This window comes from Entelurus aequoreus, linkage group LG06 (genome assembly GCF_033978785.1).
Source record: "Entelurus aequoreus isolate RoL-2023_Sb linkage group LG06, RoL_Eaeq_v1.1, whole genome shotgun sequence".
In the NCBI taxonomy this organism is placed as follows: Eukaryota; Metazoa; Chordata; class Actinopteri; order Syngnathiformes; family Syngnathidae; genus Entelurus; species Entelurus aequoreus.
Genome location: NC_084736.1, coordinates 42,709,948 through 42,733,095, shown reverse-complemented (window position 1 = coordinate 42,733,095; position 23,148 = coordinate 42,709,948). Strand labels below are relative to the sequence as shown.

The 23,148-nt window shown below is 37.7% G+C and overlaps 2 protein-coding genes across 5 annotated transcripts in view; one reads left to right on the top strand and one right to left on the bottom strand.

The window, feature by feature from the left end:
- LOC133652225 (atos homolog protein B) overlaps positions 1-15,526 on the top strand; it is an 86,640-nt gene extending 71,114 nt beyond the window's left edge. For all 4 annotated transcript variants that reach the window (XM_062050737.1, XM_062050738.1, XM_062050735.1 and 1 more), the window contains 6 exons: positions 3,608-3,666; positions 3,808-3,904; positions 6,585-6,743; positions 7,390-7,458; positions 8,796-8,992; positions 14,203-15,526. In XM_062050737.1, coding sequence (XP_061906721.1) covers positions 3,608-3,666; positions 3,808-3,904; positions 6,585-6,743; positions 7,390-7,458; positions 8,796-8,992; positions 14,203-14,356 — 735 coding nt within the window. In that variant the 3' untranslated portion in view covers positions 14,357-15,526. The remainder of the gene's footprint in view (positions 1-3,607; positions 3,667-3,807; positions 3,905-6,584; positions 6,744-7,389; positions 7,459-8,795; positions 8,993-14,202) is intronic.
- A 3,358-nt stretch (positions 15,527-18,884) lies between these two features.
- Positions 18,885-23,148, bottom strand: part of naaladl1 (N-acetylated alpha-linked acidic dipeptidase like 1) — a 42,595-nt gene continuing 38,331 nt past the window's right edge. The window contains exon 19 of the mRNA XM_062049523.1: positions 18,885-19,412. Coding sequence (XP_061905507.1) covers positions 19,235-19,412 — 178 coding nt within the window. The 3' untranslated portion in view covers positions 18,885-19,234. The remainder of the gene's footprint in view (positions 19,413-23,148) is intronic.

The window sequence follows — 23,148 nt, the reverse complement described above, 5'->3', positions numbered from 1 at the left end:
AAAGCCACTTCCTAGTTAAACAAGATAGTACTGCCATTTAAAATTATTACTTTAAAAAATAACACACAGAATTACCAAAAATTGGTATCGGGAAAATTGGTACTGTATCAGTACAATAGTGAACAGTAGCCATCCCTACTTACAAAGGATTCACCCTTTCAAAATATGCTAGCTTGCAGCTAATTTACATTGGGTTTGCCATAGACAGGCTACTGTTAGCGCTTGCGATTTATACATGGCAATTTCAACCCTTCCAAATTTGGCTATGAAAACTACAACTAAGATGAATGTTACAATCAAACAGCTGGTGTGTAACGAGCACAAAACGTAGAGTGTAAACACTTTGTAGGGCGCAACATGACATGTTCAGCTTTCTGGAAAAAGCCACTTCCTAGTTAAACAAGATATTACTGCCATCTAAAATTATTACTTTAAAAAATAACACACAGAATTACCAAAAATTGGTACCGTATCAGTACAATAGTGAACAGTAGCCATCCCTACTTACAAAGGCTTCACCCTTTCAAAATATGCTAGCTTGCAGCTAATTTACATTGGGTTTGCCATAGACAGGCTACTGTTAGCATTTGCAATTTATACATGGTGATTTCAACGCCTCCAAATTTGGCTATGAATCAATCAAACAGCTGGTGTGTAATAAGAATAAAACGTACAGTATAAACATGTTGTAGGGCGCAACATGACACGTTCAGCTTTCTGGAAAAAAGCCACTTCCTAGTTAAACACAGTACTGCCATCTAATGTCACACTCGGGTGTAATCAGAAAATAAGATGTAACAACTGGACCGCACAGTTATCACAATCATCTTGTTTTTAAATACTACTTTAAAAAATAACACACAGAAGCACCAAAAATTAGTATGGGGAATTGGTACCGTATCGGTACAATAGTGAACGGCAGCCATCCCTACTTACAAAGGCTTCACCCTTTCAAAATATGCTAGCTCGAAGATAAGATTGGGTTTGCCATAGACAGGCTATTGTTAGCATTTGCGATTTATACATGGCGATTTCAACGCCTCCAAATTTGGCTATGAAAACTACAACTAAGATGAATGTTACAATCAAACAGCTGGTGTGTAACGAACACGAAACGTACAGTATAAACACTTTGTAGGGCGCAACATGACGTGATCAGCTTTCTGGAAAAAAGCCACTTCCTAGTTAAACACAGTACTGCCATCTAATGTCACACTCGGATGTAATCAGAAAACAAGATATAACAACTGGACCGCACAGTTATCACAATCATCTTGTTTTTAAATATAACTTAAAAGAATAGCACACAGAAGTACCAGAAATTGGTATAGGGAATTGGTATCGTATCGGTTCAATAGTGGACGGCAGCCATCCTTACTTACATTATATTGCAAAGTGGAAGATGCCAACTGTGTGGAACAAGCAAGAGTATCTCCAGAATGAAGCCCATTGACATGTTCCACAGCCTCCATTGTTCCAGGTTGAGTGGGCTCCAACACATGCACAGAAACACACACAAAGGCACACGCATCCTCTCATACACGCGTTCTGGAAGTCAACAGGAGAGCACATGGAAGACCAGAAAGAGCTCGGAGTACAGGCTTCCACGGGCGGCGTGACAATAGACGTGGCGGGTTCAAAAGTGAAGAGACGCCAGGGAAGGCAAGGGCTGGAAGTGATGACATCACCGTCATCATAGGCAGTCGTACTAGGGTTATACAGTATACCGGTACTAGTATAGTATCGCGCTACTAAAGAATCAAAAACGGTACTATACTCTGTTTTAAAAGTACCGTTTCCCCATTTTTTAAATTAATTTTTTTAACGGGCATGACGGCGCGTCGTCACATCATGACATTGCTGGTTTTACGAGCAGAGGAGCATCTTTGGCAGCGCACACACACAGAGTACTTACAAGCAGACACAGTGTGAAGACAGAAAAGGGAGAACTGACGCATTTTGGCCTAAAAACTAAAGACAAAGGTGAAGTTATAACACTGAAACGCCCTCAGGAAAAGGTGCTTTAAGACATGACTAGCTAGCTAGCAGGTAACATCCATCTGCAGTCTGCAGTGTTTTAGTTACTTTTAAATCTCTAATCCTGGCCTCCATGGCGACAAATAAAGTAAGTTTCATACAACTATCATTATCACTGCAGGACGAGGAATAGCTAAACATGCTTCACTACACAGCCTAGGAGGATACGATAGCTTACCGGCGTCACCGCTAACAAAATATAGCGCTCCTCAATGTAAACAAACGCCATGGGTGGATCTACATCTGACATCCACTGTAATAATACCAACTCCAAGAGCGTATCTAGTCAATCATCAATCAATCAATATTTATTTATATAGCCCTAAATCACAAGTGTCTCAAAGGGCTGCCAAGCCACAACGACATCCTCGGTACAGAGCCCACAGGAGCTCTGTACCTGTGGGCAGAGCTCACAGGTACAGAGCAATCCGGCAGTCGGCAATGTTTTAGCAACTTCTAAATCACTAATCCTGGCCTCCATGGCGACAAATAAAGGAAGACGAGGAATAGCTAAACATGCTTCACTACACACCCTAGGAGGATACAATAGCTCACCGGCGTCACCGCTAACAAAAGCTAGCGCCCCTGAATGTAAACAAATGCCATGGTTGCATCTACATCTGACATCCACTGTAATGATACCAAGTACAAGAGCGTACCTTGTCGATACTACTATGATTACATCGATATTTTTTATCGTCACAAAATCTTTTTTCCTTTTTTAAAAATCTATATTATGTTTATAAAGTCAGGAAATATGTCCCTGGACACATGAGGACTTTGAATATGACCAATGTATGATCCTGTAACTACTTGGTATCGGATCAATACCTACATTTGTGGTATCATCCAAAACTAATGTAAAGTATCAAACAAGAGAAGAATAAGTGATTATTACATTTTAACAGAAGTGTAGATAGAACATGTTGAAACAGAAAATAAGCAGATATTAACAGTAAATAAAAAAGTAGATCATAATATTTTTTTACAGTTCGTCCCTCATAATGTTGACAAAATAAAAATGATAAATGACACAATATGTTACTGCATACGTCAGCAGACTAATTAGGAGTCTTTGTTTACTTACTACTAAAAGACACGTTGTCTAGTATGTTCACTATTTTATTTATGGACTAAATTGCAATAATAAACATATGTTTAATGTACCCTAAGATTTTTTGTTAAAATAAAGCCAATAATGACATTTTTTGTGGTCTTCTTTATTTAGAAAAGTATCAAAGTATCGAAATACATTTTGGTACCGGTACCAAAATTTTGGTATTGGGACAACCCTACTTTGCCTTTGATGGGAGTTTATGACGTGTCGGGCCACAACGCAATGAGGCCAGGGTGACAAAGTGTGGCGGCGATGACGTAGCGCAGGGTCACTTTTACCATGAGGGATGTGGCGGTAATCGTTTGTTGGTGTTTCACAACAAGCCAGCGAGTACGACAATACGTCACGCCACAAAAGAAACACTCCAGGATTTTTTGCTTTTGTAACTCGTTTTTTTTCTATCAATACACGCAAGTTTCGAAAAGTTCCAACATGGTTTCCTTTTGTGTTTAGTGTGCCACAGACTGCACCAGGTCAGGGAGGCGACTGAAGAGCGCCGCACGTCTAAAAAGGTGAGGGACGCTGGGACAAAAACACAAAAAAGAAAGAAGATGGTGTGTTCAGGCGCATGTGGTTTGTGTCTGAATGCAAAGTTGGAAATGAGCGGAGGCTCACCTGACTGATCTGAGGTCTGTGCTGCTTGTGTTCTGCAGGCAGCTGCGCAGCGGCAGACATGCTGAGTGCAGGACCTCGGCCCACTCCAGATGGCCCTCCTCTTCCATCAGCAGGTCACTTCTAGGCAACTTTGAGGTAAGAACCAGTTGGAGCGGGAATCTTTGGCCACCTAACGATTCCATCCGATTCCGATTCCTGGGGTAAGTACCGCATTTTTTGGATTATAAGGCACACTTAAAATCCTTTCTTTTTTTCAAAAATCGACAGTGCGCCTAATGTATGGAATAATTCTGGTTGTGCTTACCGACCTTAAAGCAACTTTATTTGGTACATGGTGTAATGATAAGTGTGACCAGAAGATGGCAGTCACACATAAGAGATACATGTAGACTGCAATATGACTCAAGTAAACAACACCAACTTTTTATATGTTCCATTAAAAATATAAAACATTACACACGGCACTAAAAAATCTATCAAAATGTTTTAGACCGACTTTGGTAAGCTATGAAGCCGCACCGCTTGATGGATTTTACTGTGCTTCAACATAGGAGTATTATTATGGTGTGTGTGTATAAGGTAAGACATATCTGGCGTTTTGTTTCACAATATTATGCAAAAGCAACATTTCTTACCTTCTGGTACCTGCTGATCTGTATTTGGGATATGCATAAGTTCTGAAAATTTGCGCACGCCTTCTTTTTCTCTATCTTCTTGTTATGGGACATTCATCCTCCGCTGTTGCCATTTCTAATATAATGTAGTGTAAAATGATTACTTATGGCTGTCAGTAAACTCACCATGAAAGCACTAAAACATGCCAGTGTAGTGAGTTTACATTTTTCACCCAAGGAACTTTAGTTATTAGAGCAGACCTGGGCATTCTGCGACCCGCGGGCCACATCCGGCCCTTTGTGCGTCCCTGTCCGGCCCGCGTTAGGCCAATCATAAATTACAAAATACATTTTAAAAAGTATCTATGTCGAGTGTGCAATACAACGGTGCTGCTTTTGTTTTGAAAAGTGTTATTTGTATTACTTCCGTGTGGACGTATGCGCGAGTGATTGTGAGTGAATGTGAACAGCTGCAATCACAAATTACAAAATAAAGTTGAAAAAAAATCTAAGTCGTGCACGCAATACAACTGTGCTGCTTTTATTTTGAAAAGTGTTATTTATGGGCGTATGTCCGTGTGTAACCTGTGAGTGAAGGTGCACAGCGACAAGTGATGCACGGTTTACACCCGAGACGTTAAAAAGAGAAAAGTTGATGACGAATGCCGTGTTTTCAACAAGACATGTACTGCCAAGCAACGTACCTCTAAGGTGCGCGCCTGCGCAATTGCGCACTGCTCAAGCGTCCTCTGCGCACAGCAAATATAAGCCGCGCACCAAATCAAACCCATCTAAATTCTAAACAAAATAAACACATTTATTCTGTGTAATTTTGCAATGCAACTCTGAGTGACAGTGACAACAAGCGGCCCTAACGGTGTTCGTCAACACCGTTCAATTGAACACCGTTCAATTATTGTAACGTCTATCGAGATGCTTCGAGGCCAGGAATTATATCGATCACTTTATTGAGCAAAACTGTTTATATTCGGCCATAACCACACCAACAACATGAGTAAAACACTTCTATCTCGAAAAACTAGTCATTTTCTGCCGTACAAACCAGGCCAAAACCAACTTGTCATCTGTCACCAACACGCATACCACTAAACCACTGGTGCGTTTATGGCCACACAAAAAGTCGGACAACTCAAACACCACACAAAGTTACACTATGCCTCCTCAGTCATATGTGTGCTTATTTTACTGTCATTTATTATTAATGTTAATTTATTTATATAAATCATGGAATGCTGTTACTAGAGAAAGTTACAGGAATGCACACTTCATCCTAGGCTTACATTTCATTGTGCAACATGAGGATGTTTAAGGGGAACTAAATGTGATCTCTGAAAGGGGTACAAATGATTTCCAAAGCAGTGCTTTTGGTATAAAGTTAAGCTAGGTTAAATGAAAGTATTAATTATTATTATTATTATTATTATTATTTATCTTACGGTATACATCAAAAATAATATTGAGCAAAATGTAATTGAAATATTGTCGATGTGGCCCTCCAGCAGTGCTCGGGTTGCTCATGCGGCCCCCGGTAAAAGTTAATTGCCCACCCCTGTATTAGAGCATTCCGGTCGGACGGTTTTTTACGGGACACATTTCCGGCGTTGTTGTTGCACTAGTGAGCCACGGATGAGAAGATGCTGCTCCGTTATTGATTGAAGTAAAGTCTGAATGTCATTAAAACAGTTAGCTCCATCTTTTGACACTTCTTCCACTGCCGTTCTTTCACGCTACACCGCTACAACAAAGATGACGGGGAGAAGACGCTGTCGAAGGTGAGCCACGTAAATAAGACCGCCCACAAAACGGCGCATCCTGAAGCGACTTTCAGAAAGCGGCTTGAAGATGATCTGTAAAACATCATCTTTGCAACATTTTGACCAAAGAACCACCATCACATGTTATGTAGACCACAAGGAAGTATTTTACATTTAGAAAAAAATCATAATAATATGACTTCTTTATTGTGCTCTATAATCCGGTGCGCCTTATATATGAAAAAAGATCGAAAATAGACCATTCATCAGCAGTGCGCCTTATAATCCGGTGCGCCCTATGGTCCGGAAAATAAGGTAATCATTTTAAGTTTGCGGTCAAAAAGAGTCAAATGGCAGCAACAGTAGTTTGTATTGCTTCTGTCATCTTTGTTCCTGACCATGTTTCCTGTGTGGTTTGTGTCCCAGGAGTCGATGCTGAAGGACCGCTTCTCACCATCGGGCTGCATCGAGGGCTTCACAGCGGAGATCGGGGCCAGTGGCTCCTACTGCCCGCAGCACGTCACTTTACCCGTACAGGTTACATACTACGACATGTCCGAGCACAGCGCGCCCTCACCATTCCTGGTCAGTGAAGTCAACTCTACCATTGTAATAATAACTTTAAAACTTTTGTTGTGAAACTTCTGTCAATCATACAGAACAGAGATCCAGGAAAAAAGTACAAAATAATCAGCTTTAAAGGAGAACTGCTCTTGTTTTGTCCATTATTCACAATTCCTAACCCTCTAAATAATTGACAGAAAATTCCAATTATTTCAAATTGGAGATTTTATTGGTCCTTCTGAATATTTAAAAAAATATATATATATTTTCCATATATGATTTTCAATTTGTATCATATTTAACACAGCCGGTTACAAAATATTATTTAAAAATTATTTTCATAACAGACCCAAACACAATGCAATACACAGAAATGTCTGTCATGTTAGTTCCAAACGTAAAACTGACATTTGTCATCATCGTTCCACTGCTGCTGCTAATCAGTAGCATGTCAACAGTAAAGCCAATGTATATTAGCATCAAGCTAGCACATTTTAGGAAAATTGGAGTCTTAATTCCTATACTGTACGATAGAGCAGTTTTTGAGTCAAATACTTTGCTGGCATTGAAAATTGTTTGTCAGTTACTCGTGTTCGGCCTGTGACGTAGAAAGTGTGCAATTTGGCTTGCCCAGTCATTTTTTAAAGTGTATTGTTTGTTATTTCAGGGTGTGATCTCCCTTGAGCATCTTGGCAAGAAAGGCTACAACATACCCAAAGCAGGGACCATTCAAGTGGTGAGCTCCCCTTTCCACACACCCTCACCTCACTACCAGGATTCTGAAGTAGCCTCCAATGACCCGCTTCCTCCTATTTGCAGTGTGTGTTAATGCATGGAGATAGATTCAACACAAAGAGGAACACACAACTTCTCATTAGAACAAAATGTATTTAGGTACTTTTCTAAATAAAGGGGACCCCAAACAATGTCATTATAGGCTTTATTTTAACAAACAAACTTAGGGTACATTAAACATATGTTTATAATTGCAATTTTGTCCTTAAATAAAATAGTGAACATATTAGACAACTTGTCTTTTAGTAGAAAGTAAACAAACAAAGGCTCCTAATTAGTCTGCTGACGTATGCAGTAACATATTGTGTCATTTATCATCCTATTATTTTGTCAACATTATGAGGGACAAACTGTAAAAAAATATTATGATCTACTTTTTCATTTACTGTTAATATCTGCTTATTTTCTGTTTCAACATGTTCTATCTACACTTCTGTTAAAATGTAATAATCACTTATTCTTCTCTTGTTTGATACTTTACATTAGTTTTGGATGATACCACAAATGTAGGTATTGATCCGATACCAAGTAGTTACAGGATCATACATTGGTCATATTCAAAGTCCTCATGTGTCCAGGGACGTATTTCCTGACTTTATAAACATAATATAGATTTTTAAAAAAGGAAAAAAGATTTTGTGACGATAAAAAATATCGATGTAATCATAGTAGTATCGACAAGGTATGCTCTTGTACTTGGTATCATTACAGTGGATGTCAGATGTAGATGCAACCATGGCATTTGTTTACATTCAGGGGCGCTAGCTTTTGTTAGCGGTGACGCCGGTGAGCTATTGTATCCTCCTAGGGTGTGTAGTGAAGCATGTTTAGCTATTCCTCGTCTTCCTTTATTTGTCGCCATGGAGGCCAGGATTAGTGATTTAGAAGTTGCTAAAACATTGCCGACTGCGGAAGGACGTTAGCCGCTAGCTAGCTCGCCATGTCTTGAATTACCTCTGTCTGAGGGCGTTTCAGTGTTATAACTTCACCTTTATCTTTAGTTTTTAGGCCAACATGCGTCCATTCTCTCTTTTCTGTCTACACACTGCGTCTGCTTGTAAGTACTCAGTGTGTGTGCGCTGCCGAACATGCTCATCTGCTCGTAAAACCAGCAATGTTAAAAAGAAATGTTTTAAAATAAGTAACCAGTACTTTCCAAACAGAGTATAGAACCGTTTTTGATTGATTAGTACCACGATAATATACTAGTACCGGTATACCGTACAACCCTAGAATACCGAGCTGGGACCAAGACTAAGTCCACTCTGTCCTCCGCAGACCTTATTCAACCCCAACAAAACTGTGGTAAAGATGTTCCTGGTGACGTACAACCTGGACGACATGCCCACCAATCACATGACCTTCCTGCGCCATCGCATCTTCCTGATGCCCGTGGAGGAGGGGAAGGAGGAGGAGGAGAAGAAACACGGGCTGCTAGAGAGCAGGAAGATTCTCTGCTACCTGATACATCTCAGGTAGGTCGAGTGCGGATGTAGAAGAAGCTGGTTTTAACCACTTGCATATTTATTATTTGACAAATGATTAGACCCATTATTACTTTTGTTCCTTTTCTATGTCAACCATCAATCGTTATGCTTCAATTGTCTTCAATACTCTTATGAGCAAATATTAGACTTAAAAGGAGGTATCGAAAGTAGGGGTGTCCCGAGCTGATATTGATATTGATATCGGTCTGATACAGTATTAGCAAAAAGTATCTGATAATATCGGCTTTCATCCAATAAACACACAAGGTTGGTCTTTTTATTTTATTTTAGTCAAGTCTTTTACAAAAGGTAAACATGCTAGGCTATAGGCTACTAGCAGCTACACAACAGCTAGGCACACAATAGCACCACAAGCTAGACATATGTAATAATATTTGAACAACATTGCAGTGTAAAACAGCACATTCGTTAATATAAACAAGTACCAAATAGTTATTACACATGCAAAGTCCTCAAGGCGGAAGTGTATTAGAAGGTATCCGATAACAAACGTGTCCGCATCACTGTCTGCCCCTTTTCTAACATTGCTCACTGAAAAAAACAATACATGTACGCATGATGTGGGCTGATATCGTATCAAATTGACATCGGTATCATCCAATGCTCAAAGCTCCAATATCAATATGTTTTGACAAATCACCACAAAAAGTTGGTACAGACGAAAGGGTGTCGCGATACTACCTTTTCACTTTTGATACCACACTGATATTGGAGCCTTGAGGATAGGCTGATATCGATTACCGATATCAGTGAGGAGCCATTGCTCTATTTTCAGTGTGGTGTTTGTGTCATGAATATAGTTGTACATTACTCACACATACAACGTATCCAGTATTAGAAAGCATCCAGTAACAAACGTGTCTGCATCATTCCATTGACTGCGACATGCGCTGAACTTAATAAATTATTGTGGCCGTTAGGCTTCGCGGGAAAAAATTAATAACCACCCCACTTCAACTTAAAGACAGCATGAGTTCATTCCATATGTTTCGCGAAAAATAATAACAATCACTCCACTTCAACTTAAAGACAGTACAAGTCCATTCCAGATGGTTCACGGGAAAAAAAAATCATAACCACTCCACTTCAACTTAAAGACAGCACAAGTCCATTCCAGATGGTTTGTGAAAAAAATTAATAACCACTCCACTTCAACTTAAAGACAGTACAAGACCATCCCAGATGGTTCGCAAAAAAAGGAATAACCACTCAACTTCAACTTAAAGACAGCATGAGTCCATTCCAGATGGTTCGTGAAAAAAAACACTCCACTTCAGCTTAAAGACAGCACAAGTCCATTCTGGATGGTTCGCGCAAAAAATTAATAACCACTCGACTTCAACTTAAAGACAGCATGAGTCCATTCCAGATGGTTTGCGAAAAAAAAAGTTAATAACCACTCCACTTCAACTTAAAGAAAGCATAATATGTCCATTCCAGATGGTTTGCGAAAAAAATGAATAACCACTCCACTTCAACTTAAAGACAGTACAAGTGCATTCCAGATGGTTTGCGAAAAAGAATGAATAACAACTCCACTTCAATCAATCAATGTTTACTTATATAGCCCTAAATCACGAGTGTCTGAAAGGGCTGCACAAGCCACAACGACATCCTCGGCTCAGATCCCACATCAGGGCAAGAAAAAACTCAACCCAATAAGTCTGACATACCAACACGTGTTTTGATACTCTCTAATAAAATATTATGATCGACGGTATCGAAAGCAGCGCTAAGATCAAGAAGCAGCAACATGGATGACGCATCAGCATCCATCGTTAGCAATAGATCATTAGTCATTTTTGCGAGGGCTGTCTCCGTGGAGTGATTTGCCCTGAAACCGGATTGAAAGAGAATGTTAGACGCTAAGTGTTCATTTAGCTGCTGTGCAACAATTTTTTTTGAGGATTTTCGAAATAAACTGAAGGTGGGACACCGGCCGGTAGTTTACCATGAGGTCAGGATCGAGGATAGGTCTTTTGAGCAGAGGATGAATAACCGCTTTTTTGAATGCTAGGGGAACCGTGCCAGAGGAAAGTGATAAGTTTATAATATTTAGCACTGATGGTCCTAATATTACAAACAGTTCCTTGATAAGTTTCCCAGGAAGTGGGTCAAGTAAACATGTTGTTTGTTTTATCCCATTTACACGCCGTAGGAGTTCCTCTAATGTTATTTCATCAAAAAGAGAGAGACTATTTTGGAGGGCCATATCCGTCGTATATACATTCGTATCTGTGTTAATAAAACCAAGTTGTAGCTGAGATGCGTTGTCTTTAATCTCCTTTCTAATTACCGGTAGTTAAATTTTCTTATTAAAGAAATTCCTAAAGTCATCTGCCGAGTGGGTGGAGCTACTGGGAGGAGTCCCTTGTTGGGTTAGCGATGCTACTGTATTGAACAAATATTTAGGATCTTTTTTGTTGAGGCGGATGAGATTTGAGTAGTAATTAGCTTTAGCTAAGGTAAGCATGTGTTTATAAGTTACAAACTATTACTCCATGCTTGATGGAAAACCTCAAATTTAGTCGCACGCCATTTGCTTTCCAGCTTTCTACATGATAATTTAAGAGCTCTAGTTTCTTCTGTAAACCATAGGGTACGCCTTTTAGGGGCCCTTTTTAGCTTTAGCGGTGCTATACTATCAATGGTTTTGCGCAGGGCGTCGTTAAAGTTGTTAGTGAGGTTATCAATAGAGCCCACATAATTTGGGAATGGTGCCATTACCGAAGGCAGTAGGTCAGCAAGAGTCATCGTTGTGGCAGCATTAATGTTGCGGCTGCTATAGCAGTTATTATTATTATTATTAGCTTGTTGACTGAGTCAGAACTTTGAATTTTATAAGGTAATTATCAGACATTACTTTACTATAAGGGAGTAGAATAACTTTGGAGGTGGTGACACCCCTGACAAGCACTAGATCTATCGTATTACCGTTGCGATGCACGGGTTCATTTATTATTTGTGTAAGACCACAGCTATCAATTATAGTCTGGAGCGCCACGCACGAAAGTTCTGATGGGGTATTCATATGGATATTAAAGTCCATCCATTCATCCATTTTCTACCGCTTGTCCCTTTTTGGGGTCGCGGGGGTTGCTGGAGCCTATCTCAGCGGCATTATGGGTCTACTGAAAAAGTGACCAAATCTGCTCGGTCAAAAGTTTACATACAGCAACATACATTATCAATTTTGGTGATGTAGAAAGGTTACAATCAAATCAAATTAGCTTCATGGCATGGCCTCTTAACTTCATGTGAGTGATTATGATTGACAACACCTGTTGACTTCTCTGAGCCCATTTAAATAGGGCTCATGTGATGCAGTCATTAGACTCGGTTACAAACACAACAATGGGAAAGTCAAAAGAACTCAGCACAGATCTGAAAAAACGAATCATTGACTTGAACAAGTCAGGAAAGTCACTTGGAGCCATTTCAAAGCAGCTTATGGTCCCAAGAGCAACTGTGCAGACAATTGTACGTAAGTATAAAGTGCATGGCACAGTTTTGTCACTGCCATAATCAGGAAGAAAACGCAATCTATCACTTGCTGCTGAAAGAAAATTGGTCAGCATGATCAAGAGTCAACCGAGAACCACCAAAAAGCAGGTCTGCAATGAATTGGAAGCTGCTGGAACACAGGTGTCAGTGTCCACAGTCAAGCGTGTTTTGCATCGCCTTGGACTGACAGGCTACCATGCAAGAAGGAAGCCCTTGCTCCAGAAGCGACACCTTAAGGCTCATCTAAAGTTTGCTGCTGATCACATGGACAAAGATAAGACCTTCTGGAGGAAAGTTCTGTGGTCAGATGAAACAAAAATGTAGCTGTTTGGCCACAATACCCAGCAATATGTTTGGAGGAGAAAAGGTGAGGCCTTTAATCCCAGGAACACCCGGTCTACGGTCAAGCATGGTAGTGGTAGTATTATGCTCTGGGCCTGTTTTGCTGCCAAAGGAACTGGTGCTTTACAGAGAGTAAATGGGACAATGAAAAAGGAGGATTACCTCCAAATTCTTCAGGACACCCTAAATTCATCAGCCCGGAGGTTGGGTGTTGGGCGCAGTTGGGTGTTCCAACAGGGTAATGACCCCAAAGACATGTCAAAAGTGGTAAAGGAATGGCTAAATCAGGCTAGAATTAAGGTTTTATAATGGCCTTCCCAAAGTCCTGACTTAAACGTGTGGACAATGCTGAAGAAGTCCATGTCAGAAAACCAACAAATTTAGCTGAACTGCACCAATTTTGTCAAGAGGAGTGGTCAAAAACTCAACGAGAAGCTTGTGGATGGCTACCAAAAGACCCATAATAAATTCATAAAAGAACCAAACTTCATGAATGTTTTTTGTGACCAACAAGTATGTGCTTCAATCACTATATCACAAAAAAATAATGGTTGTAGAAATTATTGGAAACTCAAGACAGACATGATATTATGTTATTTAAAAGTGTATGTAAACTTTTGACCACGACTGTGTGTGTGTGTGTGTGTGTGTGTGTGTGTGTGTGTGTGTGTGTGTGTGTGTGTGTGTGTGTGTGTGTGTGTGTGTGTGTGTGTGTGTGTGTGTGTGTGTGTGTGTGTGTGTGTGTGTGTGTGTGTGTGTGTGTGTGTGTGTGTGTGTGTGTGTGTGTGTGTGTGTGTGTGTGTGTGTGTGTGTGTGTGTATCTGTTTGTTTTTATTTTATTTTTTGGGGGTTTTTTTGGTTTATTTTTTTAAATAAGAATTGTTCTTTAAAAATACATTTTTAGGCCATCTCCACTCAACCAGAAGAATCTTTTCTAACCTTTAACCTGTTTTGAAAAAGTTTCATGGTAATAATTATTCCAAACAATACATTGCAAGAATCAACTCTATATGGAGAGTCGTGTTGAATGGAGAATCGATTCTGAATTGAATATCACCCCAGGAATCGGACTTGGATCAAATCACAGAGATTCACCCCACTATTATGCAACTCTAATCATGCGATACTTGTTTATGTTGACAAAATCCTGTTTCACACTGTTCATTTATTATTACGCTTGTCGAGCTTGTGTGCTATTGTGTGCTTGGCTGATGTGTAGCTGCCAGCTTCTAGTATCCTACCATGTTACCTTCCGTCTGACTGATTAAAGCCAATATCACCTGCTACTTTGCTGATATCAGAAATTGATAACATTTTTGTTTCTTCCTCAGATTCCACAGCTCCAAATCTGGGAAGATCTACTTGCACAACGAGATCCGGCTGCTATTCTCCCGCAAACCCGTGGAAGTGGACACGGGGATCCCTTACGAGCTGAAGTCCTTCACCGAGGTGCCAAGTAACCCCAAGTACTCCCCGCGTGTGTGACAAGCCACGCCCCCCAAAGAGCTCCCTGAACACCTTGTGCTTCCTGGAAGAGGAGGGACCGCCACAAAGACTTGAGGAGGAGACGCCAAACGCCTACGAAGACACTTTGGTGTGTATAAAGGAACACACACTTTCTTGTAGTTCTTACCTTCTTGGGACCTCTGAAAAATGCCTCCCTCTTTAGAACCACCCATTGTAGATATATAAAGATTTGTATTTACAACATTAATAATATATACATACTATGCAAATAGAAAAAAGGTAAGCTTTTATGACATTTTTTTTGTTTGTAATTGTTTTTTAATCTTAATTAATATTTTTGGTTTTTTTTTTATCGATTTTGGCCAAAGGGGGGCGCATTTCAATTTCTTACACACACTTGTTATCACATATGTTGGCCAGAGGGAGAGCACTTCAAATGTTTACACACACTTTTTATTTCATATGTTGACCAGTGGGGGAGCACTTTTAAAACCGACACACAGTCAATTTGAGAAATTCCTCCTTTTTGGGACCACCCTCATTTTGATAGATTTCACCACCACGGGTGCAAAGGACTTTTCCTTGTTGGTGTCCCAAGAAGGGTAGTAATACAAGAACACACACGCACACACACACACACACACACACACACACACACACACACACTTGACTGAAGGAGTCTTCTGCACAGACACAAAATGGCGACTCTCACTTTTAACTTGCATGCCTTGTGACTTCAACAGTTTTTCCTCCAGTGCCGTATCACACTGTCCTTCACTCTGCCTGCACATGCCACACAAACATGAATATTAATAATAATAATAATAATAACTCAAATTCCAGTCAGCCATCCTCAACCCAATGTAAACACGCCAGGAGTCTGGTACCATGTGACACCAAGATGCAACATCCACTTCCTGTTATGTAGCCAGACTGAGGGACACTGTGCTACTTTTTTCTTTAAAAAATAAAAAGAAAAAAAAAGAAGAAAAAAAAAAAGATTTTATATTTTTAGTTTCTGTTCAGAACAGAACAATGAAAGACAGAAAGAAACAAAAACAAAAAAACCCAGTAGTATTTTTAATTTATTGAAAATTTTTTCGCAAATGTCTTAAAAAGCAATATGCTGCACAAAGTAAGTAGTGTGTATTTTTTTTCTGCCTGACGACCTTTTCTCTCCTGACTTGTGAGGGGGGGGGGGAATGGGGGGGGGGGGGGGTATTTAATGACAGGGAAAAAGTCTGTAAATAATAAAAATAATAATAAACTTTGCGACTGGCAAGAATGATCTTTGTCGAGCCTTTTGTTTTTGGATGAATATTGTTCTTCTACTTTCTATATGTTCAAGCTATTTTGGCTGCAATGAATGCATATACAGTGTGTGTAACTAATACGCATTTTAATGATAGCATGCTAACTTTTTTTTTGCCAATTTTGCAGCTGCACACCTCTGACTCATATCACCTGGAACTTGAAACATGCTAACTTTAGTATGTTAGCATGCTAACCTTTTTTTAGCCAGTTCTTTTGCAGCTGTACGCTCTGAGGCATATAACATGGTACTTGCTAACTTTATACTCATTTTGCAGCTGTATACCTTACTCATATAATTTTGTACTTGACCCATGTCAACAGTTAACGTGCTACCTTTACTATGTTAGAATGCTACCATTAGCACGCTAACTTTTTTCAACCAATTAGTTTGCAGCCGCACACCTCTGAGGCATATAACTTGGTACATGCTATCTTTATACAAATTTTGCAGCCGTATACTCCAGTCATATAATTTTGTACTTGACCCATGTTAACAGTTAACATGCTACCTTTACTATTTTACAATGCTACCATTAGCATGCTAACTTTTTTTTAACCAATTATTTTGCAGCTTTACACCTGTAAGGCATATAACTTGGTATATGCTGTTAGCATGCTAATATTAGCATGCTAACTTTATACCTTTAGAGTTACATACTTTTGTGCTTGACAAATGTTAACTGTTAACAAGCTAACTTTTTTAGCCAATTTTGCTACACCTCAAAGCATATATTTGGTACGGCCGCCCTCTCCCCTCTCTGATGGACATCTACACCTCCCGCTGCCTCAACAGAGCTAGTGCCATCATCAAGGACAGCACCCACCCTGGCTCTGACCTGTTCCACCTGCTGCCCTCTGGGAAGCGCTACAGGTGCATTAAAACCAAGACGAACAGGCTAAAGCAGTGGTCCCCAACCACCGGGCCGCGGCCCGGCTCGATTGGTACCGGGCCGCAGAAGAATTTTTAATTGTTATTATTTTTTATTTTTTATTTTTTATTTTTTGGATATATTTTTTTTTATTAAATCAACGTAAAAAACACAAGATACACTTACAATTAGTGCACCAACCCCAAAAACCTGGACATGTTTCAAACATTGGCGGGGTTTTTGCGTGAGACTGAGCCTGCGCCTTCATTCAACTCGCTGCTGCACGATCACCTGTCTGTGCTTTTAAAAGAGTTTGAGCGCTACTTCCCAACTTCAAAAGACCCACGAACTGCCAAGGAATGGATCCGCGACCCATTTGTCAACAAAGCAGATGAATCCAGCATGTCTGTGCAAGAAGAAAATCAAATGCTGCAGATCGCAAATGACGGCACCCTTAAAAGTGTATTTCAGACAAAAACTCTGCCTGTTTTCTGGATTAAAGTCATGGCAGAATACCCCGAGATCGCCACCACAGCACTGAAAACACTGTTGCCATTTCCAACATCCTATCTGTGTGAAGCGGGGATTTCTGCAGTGACAGCCACCAAAACAAAACAACGTAGCAGACTGGACATAAGCACACTTCGGGTGTCTTTGTCTCCCAATACCCTCAGTTGGGACCGTCTCGTTGCAGAGAAACAAGCTCAGGGCTCTCATTGATTTAGCGTTACGGTGAGTTAAAAATCTCATGCAATTTATATTCGTTTTTAATGTTGTATCTGCATCTTATTTTGAAGGCATGTAAACGTTACCATAGCAACGAAAATCAGAGCGCGTTGGGCAGAGGGAGGCGAGGGAGAGGGAGAGGAGGAGCTTGTGAGTCGACTCGGGCACACAAACATGCAGGAGGCTTATCTGACGGTCCAAAGCAGGGGTGGGCAATTAATTTTTACCGGGGGCCGCATGAGCTACCCGAGCACTGCTGGAGGGCCACATCGACAATATTTCAATTAAATTTTGCTCAATATTATTTTTGAAATATACCGTAAGATAAATAATAATAATAATTAATAATAATAGTAATACTTCAACATAGTGTATGTAACAGCATTCCATGACTAATATAAATAAATTAACATTAATAATAAATGACAGTAAAATAAGCACACGTATGACTGAGGAGTCATGGTGTAACTTTGTGTGATGTTTGAGTTGTCCGACTTTTTGTGTGGCCATAAACGCACCAGTGGTTTAGTGCTATGCGTGTTGGTGACAGATGACAAGTTGGTTTTGGCCTGGTTTGTACGGCAGAAAATGACTAGTTTTTCGAGATAGAAGTGTTTTACTTATGTTTTTGGTGTGGTTATGGCCGAATATAAACAGTTTTGCTCAATAAAGTGATCGATATAATTCCTGGCCTCGAAGCATCTCGATAGACGTTACAATAATTGAACGGTGTTCAATTGAACGGTGTTGACAAACACCGTTAGGGCCACTTGTTGTCACTGTCACTCAAAGTTGCATTGCAAAATTACATAGAATAAATATGTTTATTTTGTTTAGAATTCAGATGGGATTTGATTTGGTGCGCGGCATATATTTGCTGCGCGCAGCAGACGCTTGAGCAGTGCGCAATTGCGCAGGCATGCACCTTAGAGGGAACGTTGCATGGCAGTCCATGTCCATCCATTCGTCATCAACTTTTCTCTTTTTAGCGTCTCGGGTGTAAACCGTGCATCACTTGTCGCTGCATGTGCACCTTCACTCGCAGGTTACACACTGACACACGCCCATAAATAATACTTTTCAAAATAAAAGCAGCACAGTTGTATTGCGCGCACGACATAGATGTTTTTTCAACTTTTTTTTGTAATTAATGATTGCAGCTGTTCACATTCACTCACAATCACGCACACGCATACGTCCACACGGAAGTAATACAAATAACGATTTTCAAAACAAAAGCAGCACCGTTGTATTGCACACTCGACATAGATACTTTTTAAAATTTATTTTGTAATTTATAATTGGCCTCACGCGGGCCGGACAGGGACGCACAAAGGGCCGGATGCGGCCCGCGGGCCGCAGAATGCCCAGGTCTGGTCCAAAGTGACAACTTTATTTCAGCTGTTGAAAAATAACATTCGTAATGACAGTAGTGTGGAATTGCTGGTTCTTGTCATTTATATATTTTTCCACGTGATTTTTTTATTTATGTATTGGGCAGACAGGAAGTTACCAGAGACTTTGTTATACTCATGTTATGTTGTTGGCGCAATGTGCTAATAAAGGTCCATATGAGTACACAGTGGATTCACGTTTATTATTTTAATTTTTTCATGAAAAAAAAAAAAAAAACACTACACAAAAACTTTTGTTCCTCATTACAAAAAATGTATCTTCACATAACCTTATATTTGTTTACTTTTCAACTTGGACAACTGGTCTTCAATATTTATTTTTCCATATTTGTCCACCAGATGGCACTACTTGTTCCCATTCAAAGCATGCAGCAACATTTATGATAACCATAGAACCAAGTCAGCAGACAGCTCCCTCTGCATGTCCACAGTTATTGAATGAAATGTTAAAATAATTTTATTAGGGTAGTTCTAGAAGAAAATCTCTCTTCCTGTCACATGACATCATACAGGAAGTGGTTGAAGTGATCACGGTGCATTTACAGTACATGTCAGAGCTGCTTCTTCTTCGTCTATATGACGTCCAGCAGCATATGTGCGGCGCCCTCTATGGCCTGGCTGACCACCGACACGTGGTAATGGGCATCAGCCCAGTCGCTGGGCTTGTCTGACGACATGGCTCTGGAGCACGCGTCGCTTAGACCGGGGAATGTCGCCGCGCCGCTGTCGCTGGAGGCCCAGATGACATGTCTGTGGGAAAAATATTGCAAATAGAAGTGTTCCAAAATTATGTTAAAATGTATACAAAAACAGTAAAATATTGCAAAAAAAGAAAAACATAAACAAAAAATATTTATTGCAAACATATATAAAATAGATTTTTTAAATATATAGATACAGCAAAAATGTATGCAAACATTACATAGACATACCAAATATAGAACAAATTATAAAATATATATAATTATAGGGGGATGTTATATATATATATATATATATATATATATATATATATATATATATATATATATATATATATATATATATATATATATATATATAATGAAGATGTATATACATTTGTTGCAAACATAAAAATATTATAAAATACATTTTTGACATATTATACACACATATAGCATAATGTAAACAAATATACAAAGACATACAAAATATAGCACAAATTATGAAACATATATAATTATAATGGTATACATATATATATATATATATATATATATATATATATATATATATATATATATATATATATATATATATATATATATATATATATATTGTATATATATATATATATATGTATTATATATATATATTATAGATATATAGATATATAAGAGATAATGTTTATTTATTTTTTGTCGTGCTCTGTTTGTGTTGTGTTGTGCTTGCTCGTTCCTCTTGTGTTATCTTTTAACCTGCCCATTGTACAGCACTTTGGCTACCCCTGTGGTAAATTTTAAATGTGCTTTATAAATAAAGTTGATTTGATTTGATTTGTGTGTGTGTGCGTGTATATATATATTTGTATATATATATATATATATATATATATATATATATATATATATATATATGTATATATATATATATATATATATATATATAGTGTATATACATATATATATATATATATATATATATATATAGTGTATATATATATATATATAGTGTATATGTGTATGTATATATACAGTATGTATATGTATATATATGTATATGTATATATATATATATGTATGTGTATATATATATATATATATATATGTATGTATATATATATATATTTGTATTTATATATATGTATATGTATATACATATATATATGTATACAGTATATGTATACATATATATGTATACATATATATGTATGTATATATATATATATATATATATATATGTTATACTTGCCAACCCTCCCGTTTTTAGCGGGAGAATCCCGTTATTCAGCGCCTCTCCCGACAACCTCCCGGCAGAGATTTTCTCCCGACAAACTCCCGGTATTCAGCCGGAGCTGGAGGCCACGCCCCCTCCAGCTCAATGCGGACCTGAGACTGAGTGGGGACAGCCTATTCTCACGTCCGCTTTACCACAATATAAATACGCTTGCAAGTTCCAAAACGAATGGAAACAAGAATTTCAGTTCATCCAGGACAGTTCGAAGGGGAAGGTGTATGTTGCCTGTAAATATGTAGAACAGACTTCTCCATTGAACACGGTGGCCGAAATGATTTCTCAGTCATGAACAGAGAAGTTAAACAGGACAATACTGCCATCTAATGGATAGATAATTCAAGTATTTCTTTTATGTAAATAAAATAAATATATATATATATAGCTAGAATTCACTGAAAGTCAAGTATTTCATACATATATATATATATATATATATATATATATATATATATATATATATATATATATATATATATATATATATATATATATATATATATATATATATATATATATATACTTATATATATATACATATATATATATATATATATATATACATAAGTATATATATATATATATATATATACTTATATATATATATATATACATATATATATATACTTATATATATATATATATATATATATATATATATATATATATATATATATATATATATATATACTTATATATATATATATATATATATATATATATATATATATATATATATATATATATATATATATATATATATATATATATATGAAATACTCGAGTTGGTGAATTCTAGTGGTAAATAACCACGCCCCACCACCTCCCGATATTGGAGGTCTCAAGGTTGGCAAGTATGATATATGTATACATAGATATATGTATGTATATATGTATATATATATATATATGCGTATACATATATATCTATGTATGTATGTATGTATGTATGTATATATATGCATACATATATATGTATGTATATATATATGTGTATAAATATATATATGTATGTATATATGTATACAATTGTGTATATATACTGTATGTACATATGTATATATATATATATATGTATATATATGTATGTATATATATATATATGTAAGTGTATATATATGTACTGTATATATGTATGTATGTATATATGTATGTATGTATATATATATATGTATGTGTATATATATGTATATATATATATATGTATGTATATATGTATGTATGTATTAGGGCTTTGAATCTTTGGGTGTCCCACGATTCGATTCAATATCGATTCTTGGGGTCACGATTCGATTCAAAATCGATTTTTTTTTTTCAATTCAACACGATTCTCGATTCAAAAACGATTTTTCCCGATTCAAAACTATTCTCTATTCATTCAATACATAGGATTTCAGCAGGATCTACCCCAGTCTGCTGACATGCTAGCAGAGTAGTAGATTTTTGTAAAAAGCTTTTATAATTGTAAAGGACAATGTTTTATCAACTGATTGCAATAATGTACATTTGTTTGAACTATTAAATGAACCAAAAATATGACTTATTTTATCTTTGTGAAAATATTGGACACAGTGTGTTGTCAAGCTTATGAGATGCGATGCAAGTGTAAGCCACTGTGACACTATTGTTCTTTTTTAATTTTTTTTATAAATGTCTAATGATAATGTCAATGAGGGATTTTTAATCACTGCTATGTTGAAATTGTAACTAATATTGATACTGTTGTTGGTAATATTCTTTTTTATTTCACTACTTTTGGTTTGTTCTGTGTCGTGTTTGTGTCTCCTCTCAATTGCTCTGTTTATTGCAGTTCTGAGTGTTGCTGGGTCGGGTTTGGTTTTGGAATGAGATTGCATTGTTATGGTATTGCTGTGTATTGTTTTGTTGGATTGATTAATTTAAAAAAAATAAAACAATTTTTTTTTAAATAAATACATTTTAAAAAAATGGATTTTTTTCAAAATGAGAATCGATTCTGGGTTCCCTCCGGGTACTCCGGCTTCCTCCCACCTCCAAAGACATGCACCTGGGGATAGGTTGATTGGCAACACTAAATTGGCCCTAGTGTGTGAATGTGAGTGTGAATGTTGTCTGTCTATCTGTGTTGGCCCTGTGATAAGGTGGCGACTTGTCCAGGGGGTACCCCGCCTTCCGCCCAATTGTAGCTGAGATAGGCTCCAGCACCCCCCGCGACCCGAAGGGAATAAGCGGTAGAAATTGGATGGATGGATGGATTCTGAATCGCACAACGTGAGAATCGCGATTCGAATTTGAATCGATTTTTTCCCACACCCCTAGTATGTATGTATGTATATATACAGTATATGTATGTATGTGTATATATATATATATATATATATATATATATATATATATATATATATATATATATATATATATATATATATATATATATATATATATATATATATTGCCAAAAGGATTTGGCCACCCATCCAAATGATGAGAATCAGGTGTCCTAATCACTTGGCCCGGCCACAGGTGGAAAAAT